The following is a 19,408-nucleotide window of genomic DNA, read 5'->3' as shown; positions in this document are numbered from 1 at the left end:
GGTTCCTTCCTGGTCACTAGCTAGTGACCCAGACTCTGTCCCCTCTGCTTTAAGGTTCTTCAGTTCTTCGATCCACCCTTGGATCCACCTGGACACTCTTCCTCTGGCCGCCTGCAGCACCTCTTTTGCAGATCTCAATTGAAAGCATCGACGAAACCAGACACCAAAAGGCACCTATGCACCCAGCTTCCCTGGTGAGGTAACACGAGTACTCCGGTGCTCCTGTGGGTCTTGACTCTAGAAGTGTCCTAGTCTAAAGGGTTTTTGTCGTAGTCCATCCGGAAGTGCCCTAAAACAGTAACTTTGTAACTTCGTTCTCCATTATAAGTCAACGCTAACTCGCGACTGTGTTTTAGACACTGCACGCGTCTCCCGTGGGTTTCCTACTTCCTAACCTTTGGTTGTTTAGTGTAGCCCCAGCGATTCCCTAGGCCCTAGGTCTATTCACTATTCCTGAAGTGGTTCTTATACCACTTACTTAGTATATGGTTTGTGAGACCCCTAGGGCATAACTGTATTTGTGCAACTTATCGTATGCTAATTGAGTAACTTGTGATGTACTTCGAACTCTGACCTCATAAAGAGTGCAGAGAGGTTCTGTTAGAAATAAATACTTATATATTTGATATATACCGTGTCCTTTGATTTGGTATTCAAGGGATTATAATTAGTAAAACCGCTTGCTTCACATGCTCTCTGAAGTCTTAGCCTATGACTGCTGGTCCATGCTACCACTAGGATAGCTTGTCTATAAGGTTGACTTTACAACCACCATCAATAAGGGTCGTTAGGACTGGTGCAAGGTGCCCACTAGAATAGTGGACATCATATGCCAGGCTAACTTCTCACACCCTGTAGCAGGCACCTTGAAGTACCTGCCCCGGTACAAGGATGAACACAAACTCCTTTTTCTGTATGGGAGCTTGTGCTGCAGCCAGTTTTCCGACTGCAGCAAAAGCTCCAATACAGAAAAGGAAGTTGCAACCATACCATGTGCGGTCACATCATAATTCAGCGGTATGAGGACTATAGTGTCCTCGAGGATCAAGAAAGCACAGCCAGGTCTAAAGAACATTGTCTTATCAATCAATATGGGAACTCCCCGGGTGTAAGAGCTGCAGTAAGCGAATTATTTAATGTGGCCCTATTTATCAGCAAATCAGATAGACAGGCAATGTTCCCTGCAAAAAATGACACTGCATGTAACAATCAACATTGTTGAAACCGTGGTTGCACAATTACCTCTAATTTACCACATTGACCTGCTACAAACTATGCATTATCTAGTTGGGTGCCATTAGTAATATTAATAATGTATTTTGCCTTTTTTTCATTGATTGTTAACACAAACTATTTTTGCTGTGTTGTATAATTAGATTTTATGCAGCAATCAAATACATAAATTAAACTGAAACTGAAACTGATTCAAGTGGCTAGGTGAATATATAGCGCATAAATCAGTTGCTTCCAGAGTGTACATTTAAATGGAAAGTGTTTTCTGGTAGAGCAGGAGTAGATTAGGAAACAGCAAAAGGTAAGTGATACAACACCATCAAAAACTCTTCAGGCTGATTCTTCAATACAAACAATGAGAAGAGATCATTCTAGATACCTTGATAGAATCATGTGTGAAATCGGGTTGTTGGTTGACTGGGGTGTGAGACCTGGTCAGGCAGCAGCCGCAATGCAATCCCTTGCAGGGTGAACTATAAAAATTCACAAAATTATTCTGTGCTTAGCCCTGGGTAGCTTGGCACAAACGCAGTAAGGGTTAACTTAGAGGCAATGTATCATGTATTCATGCAGCACACAAACAGTGATAAAGTGTACACACAACACATGAAAAATACCAAACCAATTTAGAAGAATAGTGGAAATTCTAATAAATTATTTGACACCATAATTACAAAAATCTATTCAGGAGAACCAGAGTAATGGATTTTAAAGCTTTAAGTGAAATCTAGCACCTAAAAGATCAAAGCACCAACTGCAGACATCTACTCATGCGAAACCAGGTCAAAGTCGAAAAGTGTGACTGACCAAGATGGAGCGTGGTTTGGATAAAAGAAGTGGATTAGGCCTGGTCAGCGTTAGCTGAAAAAAAAAATGTTCAGTGGAGCAAAGCAGCCAGAGGTGTTCATTTTCTATTTTTTGACTTAGTCTCTGAAATGAAAGTGGAAAATCTCCTGCAGGATGAGGCAGAGGGCAGTAGCCAAAAACAGATCCATAATGCCATATAACACTTTGGTAAAGGACCGCTGAAAATAATTTGCTGCTGTGGAGAAGAACGTAGTCTGAGAAGCTGCAAAGTCAATCAGACTGCCAATACACCTCTGGTTGATAGGCAAGTAGATTGGTCCCAGTGTCGTGCTGGTTTTCTGAGCAGTTTTTGCCGCAATTTTTTTAAGTCCTCAGTTTTGGAATATTGCCATCTGGGCACCTATAGTGCCACAACCAAGGGTCCATTACTGGTGGGACAACTTTTGGGGGTTCAGAACTCACTCAGGCTGGGTCCAGATGCGGGTTCATGATGGTGAGAGCCTTTTGAGTTTCTGTGGCTCTGAACAGGAGGTAACCAAACTAGCCGTTGGAGTCACTCTGGTAGTCCTAGGTGCAGGTGAAGATGCAGGACTCAAAAGAAGGGCTGGCCTCTGAGGGCTCAAGGTCGGATCCAGGCAGCAAAGAAGTCCTTCCAGGTACAGCAAAGGAGTCTTGCTGAGTGCACAGCAGGTCACATCAGCAGGCAGTCTTTTGAGAGTCCTTCTGCTGGTCCAGGAGTAAACTGAAGAGTTGCTGTCTGAGGTCCCCTTTTGATACCCTTGTTCCCTTCTTCTGAATGATGCGATAAGATGCTCGACAAATTCTCTGAAGTGCATGGAATTTATTAACTCCCCTGCCTTGGCTTCAGGCTGGCTGCAGTGACAATAGGGAGGTGTTAGGTCCTTAGGAAGATAAAACATACCCTTTTCAGTTGCAAGTGGGGCTGTGCTCAGCCTTGCCTCCCATCCTGCTAGCAGATGGTCCATTAGGCACACCTAATCCTTCTATGGTATGACTATTGTGGAGGAATTTGCAAGGTCTGTCAGTTACACCCAGCCATGTGACCCAAGACAAGCTATAGGCACAAAAAGGCTAACAGCAGAAAAATGCTAACTTTTTAAAAGTGGCATTTTCTAAATTGTAATCAAAGACCCTACTTTGCCATTAAATAGATGTTTTCATTACAATTAAACCACACCTTAAATAACTACCTGCTCCCAACTGGAAATAACAGCTTATTAAATGTAAGAAGGAATTTATAGGAGGAGTAGGCCTCACAGTAGTTGCTGTACATGTCCAACCTTTTAATTATACAGCACCCTGCCCTAAGGGCTACCTAAAGCTTACCTTAGGAGTAACATATGTCATAAAAGGGGAGTGTAAGGCTTGGCAGGGATGTTTTAATGCAAATCTGACAGGTTAAAACTGCATTCAGAATGCAATGGCAGGCAGGCCTGGGACATTTTTCAAGGTACTAATTTAGTGGGTGGCACATTAGTGTCACAGGCCCACTGGTAGCATTTAATATACAGGCCCCGGTATACAGAATACTAATCTACAAGGGTTTTACTAGTAAATTAAATATGCCAATTAGGTATAAAGCCAATTTAACCATGGATTAGGAGAGAGAGCACAGGCAATTTAGCACTGGTCAGCAGTGGTAACGTGCACAGAGTCCTATGGCCAACAAAACCAAATTTAGCAAAAAATGGAGGAAAAAAGCTAAAGGTTTGGAGTTGACCATGCAGGGAGGGCCAGGTCCACAAAGCCCCATTAATTATCTTTACAGTTATTGTCTATACCATTTCTACAATTGCAAAAAAAAAAAGAAAAACAAACAACCATGGTTACAGCTTATGTCTGCCACATATTGTCTAAAGAACCAATTACACGACATCATTGCAGTTGACCAATCTCCACCTTTACCCCTCTCCCATCATTTTTCTCTCCATCAATTGGCAATGGTTGGTGAAAGGTGATACATTTGACAGTAGAGTGTAATTATCCACTCCTGCCCTATGTTAATAAATACATCTGATGCTTTTTCAATATGTCTTGTGCCTCCTGCAAAATAATGAGGTAGAAAGATACTGTTACCCCTAATACTACTCAAACAGGCTACTAAAATATGCACAGTTTATTAAGAAAGGACTTGCAATTTATATACCGTTCCTAAAGGCATGAGTTTGTTTACTAGAGTTATACAAACCGAAAAACAAAATGCTACATTATTTTGCTTAAAGTGGCCATTTGGTTGCAATAGCTTTACAGAACACAAAAAAGTCCCAATCATAAAGAGCACCTAACCCATATTCTTACATATAAAACAGTGACAAAATATACATACTACTGCTTCACCACATCAGAATATCTGTTTTCTTGCATTTCGGGGAAACTAGTATCCATAAAATATTCAATCATTTGTATTAGAATACTGTATTCTATATCACAGATAGGAGGATACAAATGCATGCCATCCTTACGACTTTCTATCTTGTGATTCAAAGTCTCCTCCTCTTCCAGAGGGTAAGTTAATGAAATCTTACGTTGGTCAAAGATGTATACAATCAACAGGAAGTAATGATAGTAGACAAAGCTTCTTAGAGTGTTTTTTCTTAATATGAGGGTTTTCTATATGTTTACCTGCACAGTATAGGATAATGCCAAGCCTTTGGACGAAGTGCTGACTGTTGAAGGAGGAGTGAGAACCACAAATAGTGCTACTGTTATCGTTACGAGGTTGACAAGGAACTCAGTTCTCAGCGATAACCACCGCATTGCACAGTTAAATAAGAGGTAATGAGAAGAGTTGTCATCATTTAACAGTTTAAATCTGCAATGAAAATAAACATGGTGAACTTTCTTTTTTTTAAACAAACCAATACTAAAGGTAATTCTTGTAAGATGTTCCTATAACAGGTTCTGTTATAATATGGTGTGATTTAAAGAGCATTATTCTTGAAGGAATTTCACAATGTATTATGAAGGTGTTCTGATTTTTTTTCACCTTCTCTATTTGATTCACTCTTCTTCCTATGCACTATTACTATTATTGGTTACAACATATACCCATATAAACAATAACATACAAACCTTGTAGTTTAATAAACTTTAAAATAGCATTATAGAATCATAAATCACATTAGCTTTAATTTCGATAGACCATGTATCACATGGCTTGAACAATAGTGTAATGGTTTTTGGATATTTTCTAATGAACTGGACTACGCATGAAGTGCAGAACAAAAATCAGAACACTCACCTGCCATTTTAGCATTTAAAAGTGTCATCCTCGTATTACACAAAGTCAAGCATACACACACGTTTAGACATATAGATAAATAGTTAAATTAAAACTCGGTTCCAAGATCTGACAGAAACAAAAAGGATTTTCTTTTTTAATTGTTTTTATGATAGATCAGTGTGAATTATAAAAAAGTGTTTTTCATTTTTCCAGCGTATGTTTGGGGTCTGTAGTTGTGGGTGCATACTAGATATTGATAACAAAAATACTGTTGGCCTAAATATTGTTTGCATAAATACTGCACTATTGGGCGTAGATTTTTTGATATTGTGATATGTATAAAAAGGAAGAAACAATATTTAGGGAACCATATTTTGATTAGATGTTATTGTTGCACTACACAATGCTTGGTCTAGAACTGTTTAATTTTTAAACTATTCCAATGTTTTCTGTCATCTCTTCATGTGTTTTCCATGTGCATTGTTATGCAGATCATAGCTCAATTTATTTTTTCTTTCCCAATATTAAGGGTCTGATTATGAGTTTAGCAGGAAGGGAAATGCTAGCAAAATGGTGACAGAAGCAGAAGCAGAAACCCCTTCACCTAGTTGGTGGTCATCATGCCATATTACATTGTTGATGGTTTGCAGAACAAATGAACACCGGAGCACTGCCCCCACCACTAGCCATTCACCGACTGCCTTAACGGCGGCATGGGGAATGCAGCTGCTAGAGGGCAGTACAGACAAGTTCACTGGCGTCTGAATTATGAGTTGGCTTTCCATCGAGCCGACTGTGGTGGGAAGAACGCCTGCTTCGAGTTGGCGAAATTGAGAGAATTGGGGTGCATATTAACCCATTTCTTTTTCATCCCTCTAATCTCCTGCATGGGTCCCTTCTTCCAGGGCTTCCCTTCACAGCAGCATCTTGACCCCAAACAAAATGAACCAGTTGGTGCCGAAATCCAGGTAAGTTCATTTTGCAGCATTTACTCATTTGCTGGACTAAGCACAATGGGAAAGTACTGGTGGGTCCCCGGAAGATCCAGCGCCCATGAGCAAACTGAAATTAGTTGCTCCCACTATATCCCCCCTCCTAACTAGGCTAATAAACGCCTCCCTCTCCCAAGGGTCAGTCCCTTCCAACTGGAAAAGTGCTATAGTACGCGCACTCCTTAAAAACCCCCACCTAGACCCCACAGATCCCTCAAACTTTCGACCTATCTCCCTCCTCCCTGGCATCAGCAAAGTGGCAGAAAAAAATTGTGAACGAACAGCTCTCAACATTTCTAGAGACCAACAACCTCCTCCGCCACTCCCAGAAAGGGTTTAGACCAGGACAGGGGACTGACACCGCCCTCCTGGCCGTGACAGAAGAGACTAGATCCATCTTGGACACAGGGGGATCAGTGGCAGTGATCCTCCTGGACCTGAGCGCCGCCTTTGACACGGTGGACCACACCATCCTTCTCCACCGTCTTTACAACGCTGGAATCACTGGGACTGCCCTGGCCTGGCTAAAATCGTTTCTGGAGCATAGGACCTTCCAAGTGGCCGATAGTCACGGCCATTCCAAAGCTCTTCCCCTTCGATGTGGGGTTCCTCAGGGATCGTCCCTGAGCCCCACACTTTTTAACGTTTACAAGGCCCCCTTAGACGACATAGTCTCACCATTTGGTGTAAAGGTGGTCATGTACGCCGACGACACCCAACTAGTCGTCTACATCAACCAGGTCGACCATTCTATGGAGAATCTAGTTACCTGCCTGCATATCATATCCAAATGGATGGGCGACTCCCGATTATAACTCAACGGTGAGAAATCGGAGATTATGCTCCTAGGCAACCCGCACAGACTCCCCAAATCCCTCGCCTGGCCACCCAGCATGGGCAGCCCCCCCCCCCCGCTCCAAAAAACGAAATCAAGAGCCTGGGATTTTGGCTTGACCAGGACCTTAGCTTCATATCCCAAGCGAGAAAGACAGCCGGCACTTGCTTTGGCCTCATGCGAGCTGCCCAGAAGATCCTCCCCCTCATCCCCCCCAGTCTAGAAAAATTCTCATCCAGGGCCTTATCATCTCAAGGCTGGATTATGGAAACGCCCTATACTTGTGCGCCCCAGTAGCTGTCATCAAAAAACTTCAGCACGCCCGGAATGCCGCAGCAAGACTCCTCACGGGAACTAAACAAAGATGCTCGGCTAAGCCCTCTCTCAAAGCTCTTCACTGGTTCCCCATCCAGGACCGTATCGCCTTTAAGACCTTATGCATTTCCCATAAAATCTTACAAGGTAAAGGTCCACCCATATTAAAACCACTCATTCAACCCCATAAATCCACCAGACAGCTCAGGTCGGACTCCCTATTCCTTGCCAGCATCCCCAGAATAAGAAAAGCGCCGCTTCGCATACAACGCCCCTAAGCTCTGGAATAGCCTCCCCCTTCACATCCGTAAAGAAACCAACCTGTTGTCATTCCGCAGGCTACTGAAGACCTGGCTCTTCCCCCAATAATCCCTCCTCAGGATCACTTTAGGCTGATACTATAGCGCTGGGACGCCCTCGGGTAGCTACGCGCTTTACAAATCCAAATCCAAATCCAAACCCTGGTAAAAGGTGTAGTGTAGTTCCTATTATCCCAATAGGCTCTGCGCATTGGAATAATATCTTCAATAGTATAGACCTAGGGCAGAGGTTAACTAGGTCTTCTACCGGCGATATTAGACTTAAAGTTTTGTGTTTGCCAGCTAGCTCAGAGTTCACTAGAAACTTTCTCGAATAGGCAAGGAGGATTTTAACCTCCCTGGATAGACAAGAAGGGATTTAGTTTCTGACAACCATAGAACATGACAACTTTGCTCTCCCCTAATCAAGAGTGTATCTCTAGAGTCGTGTGAAAACAATAGACAACTTATTTTACTCAGTCAGTACGTGCATTCTTAGTTTCACCAGTTTTGTAGAGAAATAAGAGATGGGCGTGGTTCAATAAAAGATGTTATTTATTGATCAGTCTCTTTTCTCATACAAGAGAAATGAATCGCTATTATTGCAATACTTGTAGTTAAGTAAAGTGCATACAGTAGAGACAGAATTATAAAATAATACTGTAAAAGCATTGATATGGTTTCTGAGCCATATGATACTTTAAAATGGATAAAATAGATACATACATATATACATTTGACTAATCATACTCAACTGGTGCTTCTAACCACGCCTACCCCAGTGTACCTGACCTAAGCCTAATACGTGGGCGGGAGTAGATAAGTAGCAGTTTAAGTTAAGTTTGTTTTGCCAAGGGACTGATTCGAGAATTCTCTGCAAGGGGTTATTCAGTTCTGTACCTGAGATCTAGAATGATGGAGGGCTGGTATCTCTTATCCCAGGTCTTGATATTCCAGCTGCCTGCGAGGGCTGCTTGGAAGCGCCGGAGCTGGATTTCTCGGCAGGAGAAAGGCAGCATCTCGTTCTCAGCGCGTCAGGAAGGCGGGGCAGCGTCTGTGGGCTTCGCTCTCTGCTGGGCTCCTCAGCACGTCTCGCTGCTCCGATCTCGTCACCACCGCATGTGTTTGCTTAAGGCAATGTCGGTAATATTTATACCTGAAAGGTGCCGAGATTGACGTAAAGATGGACATATATACGTCAATAAGGATGTCATATGAACGGGCTCGTTCGCACATTCTTTTGCTGAAGTTCTCGGTGAAATCAAAACAATGGCTATGGGAATTTCCCAGGTCGCTGTAGGTTTGATTTGTTTTGAGAACTCCGTATGCCTTATCAGGGGCTGGAGGAATATCGCTTGTCTAATTAGATGGCATGCGTTATTACCTAATCAGATAACGCGCTTCTGTGCCGTGGTGTGGCTTAATCAGATAACGGTTTTTGCACCGTTGGATGGCTGCTAGTTAATTATTAACCAAACCAGGGTCAGGAATAGGGGAATCGATACAGTACCTATAGGAATACATCACACCCACTCCACGTAGACTATGTCCATATTTACAAATCTAGGCATAGTGAATATCAGTAGCGTTTGTGTATACCGTACCACCCCAAAATACATTTATATGCATTCCGAAAATTGGAATTATGAAACATACGAAACACAATCACATGTACTATCACGTGTACTATATGCACAAGCAGTCTAATAATGCTAAACAAATAACGCATATTTTAAATTCAGCATGAATAAATGCGAAAACCACACATGAAATGGCTCTTAATACAGAAAAAAAAGTGCGAGACCATTTCATCACAATCATAAAGTTTTGTATAAGAGTGCTAGACGATAGCTAATGTCTCGTGACTACCTAAAATAGAAATTCAGTTCTCTAAGAATAATGTCTACTTTAAGCAGAAGATAAGTGTCCCAAAAAATCGTAAATATTTTGGAATTGGGAAAAAAGTTCTTGCAGTCTGAAAAAAAATGTATGAATTTTTTTTTTTCATATCGCTTTTCTTAAAAAAGTTGAAGGCCAAATTCAGCATGTAGGGAACTCCAAGTGCTAGTTTGCTCAAAGTTATTCCTGCTGCTCTGGTGAAAACATCATATTATTCAGACTGTTGAAAAAACTGTCAACAGCTTCTTGCGTAAGTTCCACTAATTCGGAAAAGGTTGTTACCATGCATTCATGAGCCTGAGCATGTTTGCCTCCATTGATGTTTGGATCAGCATAGCTGACTGAAGGTCGTACCTGATCGTTGCTGCTTTCATCTTGTACTTCACTACCCCTCAATCGTAGTGGTGAAGACTCCACGAATGCCGTCATCAGGATTGGTAGCCGCTGGGGACAGCACAATGCATGAGCCGTTACCGGACCCAACAAGGTATCTGCGTCCATTGGCACATCCGATTGTAGTGCCAGACAGGTGTCCAACACGCATTCTTCGCCGCATAGCAAGCACCTTAATACAGGCATAACACAACTTTGCCACATTGGTCTAAATGAAAGAAACCAAGTCATGTTCAGGTCTCTGAGCCGGGATAGTCCAAGGATTTTAGTTACCCGGTCCCGGTAGCAAATGGCTAGGATCATTTCTTCCCTTGTCGCAGGTGTTTTGTCTGTGACATGGTTTGCCATAGCGAAATAACAGGATCAAAAATAGAATACCCGCTACTAGTCCCAAAAGGAGTGGAAGTCCGCCAAAAATGGAATGAACAAAGTCTGGAAAAATACCCAGGATGGCTTTGAATGGAGTTAAAGCACCCGAAAACACTGCTTTAAATACACTGGAGATACCAGTGGTATCAGAAATATTTAAGATTTCGTTCAGTATTTCTGCGAAATGTATGGGGGAATTAGTTGATAATAATGAATGAATCTCTTCTGTTGTCCTTGCAACTTGGAGATCATACGTTTCTTTTGATGACGTGAGCCTTGTCGGCGTCTGTAGGAGCACAGTCTTCATTCTGCTTAAAGTATCTATTCGAATAGAAGCAATTTTCAAATCGGGCCATAACCTTGCCTCCCTGTCTGCAGACTCGCTGGGGAACAATACATGTTCACAGCACATGACCTTCCTAGTCACAGTTATGAGATAAGGTTTTCCGGGCAGCAAACTACAACATCTGCGATCTACTATTAGAATGTAACTCCCGTTCCAGAGTCTCCTAAAGAATGGTTCTATTCGTGTTGCAGGTGTGCCTAGCTGGTAACATGAAAGGTTATTTGAAGTCCCTTCACAGGCTCCGTGCAAACTAATACCCCGACACAGAAGTGTACCGCTCAGTGATCTTGCACAATTATCGCCACTGAGAAACACTTTCTGGCCTTTATTGCTGACACATTCGTGTGTATAGGGCAAGTTCCATATTGACTTAATGTATCCTTTACCCAACCTTTCATACTGGCCTGCCTGTATATATTTTTGGCAGAATTGAAACTGGAAAGTAGTTATCGGAATATTTATTATCCCATGTATTATCCATTCAATGACAGGTCGTTCTGACATTGTCAATGGTAATCTCTCAAGTTTTTCAATGCTCAGAATTGTATAGTCAGCACCCTTCTGTGCCAAACTGATTTGTTTATCAGTGAGGTTAAAGATATTAAATAATGACGTTGTGTTGATTAAACGCCAGGGCACATAGCCAGAACGCAAATTTTGTAACGTCCAGCCAAGCTGTACAGTAGAACGCAATTGGGACTGACTGTGTTGTAACATCAGTAAGTCTTGCGATATTATATCGATTGCTGAAGACACAATGCTGTCCAGAGAATATATTCTGGAGGACAGAGTCATTAACCCAATGTCCACCACAGAAAGTGATTTTTCCAAATTAATACGGTCAATTTCCCGTATTTTTTCTGCTGTCCCAATTTGAGTTACTTTCTAGACTTCGTTATAAGCTGCATATATAGAGGCCGCTATGAAACGTTTTTGACGCTGTTTGCGTGGTCCCAATATGAAATCACGCAAGTCAGCACCTTCTGTAAGTAAAGTTAGGTGTTGCTTAATTTCAGCCAGTGTGGACGTTTGTAGCCATTGAAGGCAGAGCTTGCCCACGCTGTAGGTTGTTACGATCCCTGGATGTTGTCTTTGGGAATATCTAGGGTCTGGCCTAGTCAATGTGAACCCCTGTTCTTTGTTCAGGAATCTGTCTTGACAGTTATTTGTATCTGTGGGCCAGATCAACCATTTTTTCCATTCAGGATGTGTTCTGTTTTGGTTTAATATATGGTTTACGTCTATCTCAACATCTATAGAGCTATTACTGTTCACTGTTGGCTTTGGAATAGACGGTTTGTTTAAATCTTTGATTTTGGCTAAGCCAAGACAGGTAGTTTGTTGAATAGTGTCGTTCAAAAATATAATTTGTTCTGGGATCATACAGGCTCTAAACAATGATTCTATACCTTGTACTTGCCAATCTCTTGTACCCCAAACAGTTTTTGCTTCAATATTATTGTTCCAGAAATCAAACCCAAATGTATTCATTTGTTCAAAGAATGAATCGGAATATATCAATTTTGTGTTTGTAAGCATGGTCTTCATACCTGTCTTATTTGACAATTTGAAATAAAATGTTTCTGCCTTACTTGTGTTAAACCCTGAAAAGTATGAATATTTATCATAAAATGTTTTTGAGCTGTCTTTTGGAGGAGTAGCACAATGTTCCCATTGGTTATAATTTAAAACATTTCTAGGTTGAGCAGATTTATGTAGATAATGGTTACCATAATGGTTGTAGCAGAACATCTGATCATAATTAGACGAACCCTGCAAATAATCATGTTCTGTAAATTTAGCAGACATCACAAGATCAGACATCATGTCATTAATACTTTCAAAGTCCCAATTATCAGCAAATGAGCTCGGTTTTACAAAGTCACTCAATGAGATCTTGAATTGGTGTGGATACTTCAGGATTTCAACCGGACCATAGATTTCATAATCAGTTTTGTCCCATGCTACACCGCCTGGTATAGGATTGGCTGTGAAGTTTACTGAAGAAAGTTCTCTTTTCTCGATGTGTGAAGATGTGTGTGGTTTATGGACCAAGTTGATTTTCTGGCTTGCTGTGTCCATTTTAGCATATTTCCCTTCAATGAAATGTCCCAAACATAGTACTAAGATGAGCCAAAGAATGAGGATAAATGCACCGAATGCCACCCAAAATTCAATCCATGGAGAGATCAGATAGGTTTCTTTCAGCTGTTGAAAAAGTTCCTTAGCTTTGTCTTTAAAAGTTTTTGTTGATGGCTGTTTCTTTGCTTCACTCAGGTCTTCAGATGAATCATCGAAGTTGATGAAGTAGCCGGATGCTGTTCTGTCAATTGTTCCAATTGTTTTTGGATTTTGCTTTGTTTCATTAGCAAAGTCTGCAGTTACATCATCATAGGTTGTTGTTTCTTGATGAAAAGTTTTAATTTGGGTTTTAAGAGGTTCAAGTTCCATTGCTTTGTTGCATAGTCCTTGTTGATTCACTGTAGATTTCCCAAATGTGATCAGTCTTCCAGTTTGAGCCTCTGTATTCGTAGCAAACATTGGTGTTCTGCTACTTCTTGGGAGTCCACTTGGCCTACTGTTTGTTATCGGCCACATGATTGTGGTTTAACCAGGTTGATGGATACAACTCGGTTCTCCTTTTTACCAGCAAGGGGCGGTAGTACTACTGATCTTGTCCCGTTGACAGACAAGACAGGAACTGCTTTTCTGTAAGAAGGCCCAAATTCCTTCTTTACCGCGATCTTCTCTCTGACTAGATCCCTGACTTTTGGAATCCAGACAGGCCTTGCTGGGACAGGTGGTTTCTCTTCAGTGGTTGTTGGCTGTTGTTTCAACTTTATGTTGCTCAGGTCTTTTCTTGTTTCATTTAAGTCCTGTAAAATAGCCAAACGATCTTTGATATCAAAGCTTTTGTCTTTAACCACTGAAGTCTGACTATCAAGATCTTGGATCATCATTCTAGTCCCGAACAATAGTTCGTACGGACTGAACCCTTTCAGAGAATTCCTTGGCAGGTTATTTAGACTACGTTGGACACTTATTAGATGTTTGACCCACCCAGCTCCCGAACCTAATACCTTTTCCGTTATGGATTGCTTTATGTCTTGGTTTTTTCTTTACACCATCCCGTATCCCTCAGGAAGGAAGTGAGAAGAGTCCCGCTATGCTATGCTCATTTGGCCATGCTTCCCCATAAGCTTGAAGGCTAAAAGGAATAAATTAGTCAAAACGTAGCATGCTCCTAGCGTATATGCCATTATAGACTCGCAAATGCTTTTATAACAGTCCAGACGTCAGCCGAGCGCTGGGGTCTACATTATAAGTGTAAATTAGTCTTTTTATGTTAATATAGCGCTTTTTTCATGATGGGTGCTTTCCTATTGTTGTTGTTTATCTGGAGTGAAATGCCATGGCAATAGTCCTCCCCGCTCGCCACTGCGATCTCTATTGCAGTCTGGGCAGTTTTTTACAAAAATGTGATGATGCAGGCTCATGCCTGGCCACCAGTACACTGATTGTAATTCTTCCAGAGAATCTTTTAGCTTAAGGTGTCTGAGACCCTCAACCATATGTGCGTCTGCTATTAACAAGCCTCTCCTGTCCGTGTTTGGAATCACTCTATCCCCCACTCCAGGGATTCGAGCAAAAGGGACTGAGTTTGCATCGATTATGTATGTATAATTGAGTGGATAATTGATCGGTAGTGCTGAACAGTCGCCTTTTGATGACGTTTTCACCGCCAGCACAGTTTCACCGTCAATGTGTTTTACTGTACGTTTTTTTGTAGCTACGGAAGCCGGTTTAGTTGCTCCCGCTGTGGCTGTCTCAGCCAATGAATTCCCTGCAACGTGAACGCCATCACGCTGATGACTCAGTGAATGTATCACGTGAGTTTTTGGTAGTTCTTTCTGTAAAAGAACTACTTGTTCCCAAAGCACTTTTTGCTTTATTGTTGCACCTGTGTCATCTTTGTAACCGTTTTGAATCCATTTCTTCAAATCGTTATTGTATGTTTTGACGCAGTAATACGAATCGCACACAATAAGTGTCGGGAATTCGCGATCGGCATTATCTAGCGCCATTTTTAATGAAATTATTTCCGTTTGTTGTTCTGAATTATTTTCCACTGAGTGTGTTTTTGTAAGTAGAGGTCTTAATTTACCTCCGCGCCACACTTCTTTTACAATTTCGCATGTGGCCTTGTAAGCCAGCTCTCCCCAAACTGAGGGTTGAGCATGCCCGTCTGTATGTATTACACAGGCGTACTGTCGTAAAGGCAGAATGTCGATTGGCAGAGGGTATTCTTTCTCATATTCTAGATATTTTAATTCTTTCATTTCCGGGTCAAAATAGTATTTTACTTTGTCTGTAGCAACAGAATTTACCCATTGTATCCATTCTGGATTTAGTGCAGTTGTTGGTAAATTACATGGTGTTGTTAATGCCTCAAAAGCTGATTCTGCTGTTCTGACTGTAACCTGTCTACCGTCTGCTTGGTATTTTTCTTTTTCTACAGCTGTTTGAACCGCATGAACAATGTTTTCCTTAATGCTGAACCTTTTTTCAGCTTCTGTGTACAAATGTGATTTGTATGCTATTGGTACCTTCTCTCCCTCATTAGAGGTCAGGTATGTGAATCCGCATCTTCCTGGGATGACTCGAATCACAAGGTTGCGTGTGTTGTCACGTGTTTGTAATTTTGTTTTAATTAACATGTCTGTTTGTAAAGATCTCAAAATTTCTGTGTGTTTTTGAGTCCAATTGATTCTTTTAAAATCTGGTTTTATTAGATCATAAAGGGGTTTGACCCTTTCTGCATAATTTATAATATAAGTTCTTCCGAAATTCAGGAAGCCTAGAATTGATTGTAGGTTTTTTAGTGTTCTGGGTGCTTGGATTACAGCACATTTCTCTAGGAAATTGTCAGCCAGGCTTTTGCCTTCACTTGATAGTTCATATCCTAAAAACAGGACTGTTAGATGGGCAATTCTTGACTTTTTAAAGTTACATTTGTAACCCTCTGCTGCGAACCCAAGTATTATGGTGTTCACTCTCTCCAAGTGAGTATCCAAGTCATCATCTGTTAGATAGATGTCATCGACATAAGATAATGCCTCGTCATCATAGGTTTGTAGTAACTCTGTTACCCTCGCTGAGAATAACCCTGGGCTGTTCTTGAACCCCTGGGGCAAACGACAGAAATTCTTTTGCGTGCCATTTATTGAGAACGCCGTCAAATATCTGCTCTCTGGTGCTATATTTTGACAAAAGAATCCATTAGAAATGTCTAAGGTTGTTTTGTATTTTTTGCGCACTATGTTATTCATTAGTGCAGCACTATGCGAGTTTTGTACCGCAAATGTTTTGCAACATGAGTTAAGGTGTCTGTAGTCCAAAACAAGACGATATGAATTGTCTGGCTTGGAGACAGGAAACAAAGGGTTGTTCATTTGTGAGGTGCAAGTTTCAATCACCCCCTGGTATTCAAGTTGATCTAAGATCTCTTTTACCTGTTTTTTAGCTTCTTGCTTAATCGGGTACTGCCTCTGTGCAGTAGGTTGTGATTTTAACTGGATTTTGTGAGGAGGAGAGTCCTCATCCCATCCCACATGATTTTTATATAAGGCAGGGGCCTGAGCTACTGCCCACTTTCTTGCAAGTGTATATTTTTTATGAATTGGAATATGATTTGAGAAGGCAGGCATAATTATTTCTTCGCCATGTGGGCACTCCCTGACAAACTCTGGAGGTCAGTCTTGTTCAGCTAGAAGGATGTCATAGCCCTTGGACACATTATCCTAAAATAGTCCCCTTATTTTTCTAGTCTTATCCCCCTCTATACGCAATGTTATTTCATATATTTTATGAGGTTTGCTAACTCTGGTATCTGCAGTTTCCACCTGAATGTATTCATTCGTGTCCACTGTCTCCAGATGATTCATAAGGACTTTGCGAGCTATGCTCACTTCTGCTGCGCTGTCTAGCATTGTCTGAGCCCATTCTCCGTTTTTCAGCTGTGTCCTCAGTATTCTCGGCATTGTTGATTACTTTAATACTGGCTACCTTCTTTTTTGGAAATTTTAATTTTTTATTCAGATGAGCAGGTTCTTTGTCTTTGGACTTGACGTGCTCTTCCCTTTGTTCTGATCGTCCTCTTCTTTCCGATTTCTGCGAGGAAGTCTGAAAAGATTTAGAGGGACGTGTATCAATATCTTGATATCTATCAGGTTTCTTTATATTATCCCTATTTCTAAGGTTGTATTTTTTCACAGAGGGCTCCCGTTGGGGAGACTTGCGTCCTTGGTCGGGAGGTCTTTCTCTCTGCCAAGGAGACCTTCCTCTGGACTGGAATCTTTTTTCTTTAGGATTGGATTGTTTATTTCCATCCCAGTTCTTTTTTTGATTGTTTAAATTATTTTTTATAAATACCTTTTCAGGACTTTCAACTAGTTGGGGTTTCACTGGTATTCCACCCAAACTATCTCTTCCTAGTTCTTCATAGGATTTTTCTATGATTCTGGCAATCTCAGATGGTTGGTCTGCTATATTTGTCTCTTTTAACCTCTGGCGAATCGCCACATTTGCTGCTTCTCCCTTTATGTTGGCTAATAATATTGCTGAGACCTGCTTGAAATCTTTCAGTAGTTTCATACCGAGAGTTAAAGCGGGTTCTGGACCGTATTCATCTTGAATCTGTTTTAGCGCATCTGGTATTACTGACATGGATGGTACACCATGTGTTTTTGTGTAAATGGAAGCAAAGACTGTTCCCCAAGTGTCACAGTCCTCCACATGTGGTGCGATTCCCATTGGGAGACAGATAGTCAGAATCCTATGTTTCTCAACAGGGGTGGTATCTGGAAACACCGCCTCTATTTGAGTGATTTTTTGTGCTAGCCAGAAAGGAATTTGTTCCCGTTTTGCGGGTACTTTACCTAGACAGGACTGTATGTTCTGAGGTGTAATTTTATTTGTGTTCCCCTGATGATTGGTCAGCTGTGGAATTTTAATTGCTGGTTGGATTGTTGAAGTCCGCATTACATATTGGACTAATTGTCTATGTATTTTTATTAATTGTTTTAGCTGTGTTAAAAGCTCTGGTGCAGTCATTTCTTCAATGTCTGGATGTGGTGTATATCCGGCTAGGACCGGCCACGTTGCTCCTGGTCTACCTAGTGGACCGAGCCTGGTGATGTGATTATTATGTTTTAGGGCGCCATGAAACAAGAGCAGGTGCTCTTGGAATTTGAGTGATATTTCCACTTCCTCGAAAGGAGTGTACTCACTAGGAGGTTCCTCTATTTTGTAATAGTGGAAGTCCTTTGTTACAGCGTTTGCTGCTGGAAAGTTTATCCATGAATAGAATACCTCTGTCTGCCGATATTCGTGTGCCTCAATTACGAATATGACTGTACCACCTCTTGGTGTCAGTCCATTTTCTATAAGTTTTAGGGTTATAGATTTCCTTATGTTGACCCTTTGCATTTGGGTCATTTTCCAGCAGAGTATTGTCTGCTTCTAGGAGTTCAGCTGCTAGTCTAACTGTCTCCCTTTCGTCTTCACTTTCTGTCATTTTACTGACAGAAAGGTTATTCTGTTTGTTTGCAGATCAGGTTTCTATGGAACAAAGATTAGATGCACAATATTTTGGAACAGTGTATCCTTCAACGTTGAATAAACCAAGAACCATACATAGGAGTCTCCTCCTGCGAGGTTTGGCGGATATGACCTTTCACTCACTCCAGACGTCTTCGGAGTATTATGGGAAAAAAGGGGTTCTTTACTACAAGCACGGGCAGAGCATGCTACTCTGATTGACAGCTTGAAAAATATCAATTACAAGGCCCACGCAGCCCGCACTCACCACTCTGGAGACAAGCCAGGCAAATTGTTGGTGTGGCTGATCCAACGCGAACAACGTGTCACGCCGGTGGCGGCGGTGCAATCGCTGGCGGGCCCGGTGGTGTACACACAGGCGCAGATACACGAAGCCTTTGTGGCTCATTACAGTGCGCTATACAAGTCCCGACTACTAACTACACCATCGGCTATAGCCACATATTTGGAAGACATCGTGCTGCCAACCCTGACAGATGATCAACGTGAGGACCTGGGGTCGCCGTTGATTGCCGAGGAACTCCGCGACGCCATCTCTGCCCTTTCGAACGGCAAGGCGCCTGGCCCTGATGGGTTGCCAGCGGAGTACTATAAGGCATGCTCTGACATCCTGACCCCGGAGCTCCTGAGGGTGTTTGCTGCGGTGCTGGAAGACTTAGCCTTACCCCAGTCCATGAATGAAGCAACATTGGTGTCCCTCCTGAAGCCAGGCAGAGACGAAACACAACTCGGCTCGTATAGGCCCCTAGCGTTGCTTAACACTGATTACAAGATCCTTGCCTCGACTCTGGCCCGACGACTGGCAGGGCTGGTACCCGGCTTAATACACGATGACCAGAACGGCTTTGTGCCCTCCAGATGCACCTCCCAAAATATCCGTAGATTATTCAGAGTCCAACAGTATGCAATACAAGATTGGCCCAGCTCGGGCTGTCTAGTTTTGGACCTGGAAAAGGCGTTCGATTCGCTCGAGTGGCCTTATCTGCTGGCAGTGCTAAACAGATTTGATCTCGGGGACGACTTCATTGAGCTGGTGGGATTACTATATAGGCGCCC

General features: G+C 42.0%; 1 protein-coding gene across 2 annotated transcripts in view; it reads right to left on the bottom strand.

Annotated features, from left to right (window-relative positions):
* Positions 1-19,408, bottom strand: part of ABCC12 (ATP binding cassette subfamily C member 12) — a 1,077,363-nt gene that overhangs the window by 196,119 nt on the left and 861,836 nt on the right. For both annotated transcript variants that reach the window (XM_078670535.1, XM_078670536.1), the window contains one exon: positions 4,684-4,873. In XM_078670535.1, coding sequence (XP_078526661.1) covers positions 4,684-4,873 — 190 coding nt within the window. The remainder of the gene's footprint in view (positions 1-4,683; positions 4,874-19,408) is intronic.

This window comes from Lissotriton helveticus, chromosome 12, assembly GCF_964261635.1.
Source record: "Lissotriton helveticus chromosome 12, aLisHel1.1, whole genome shotgun sequence".
NCBI lineage: Eukaryota > Metazoa > Chordata > Amphibia > Caudata > Salamandridae > Lissotriton > Lissotriton helveticus.
This window is presented reverse-complemented; position numbering and strand designations above follow the sequence as displayed.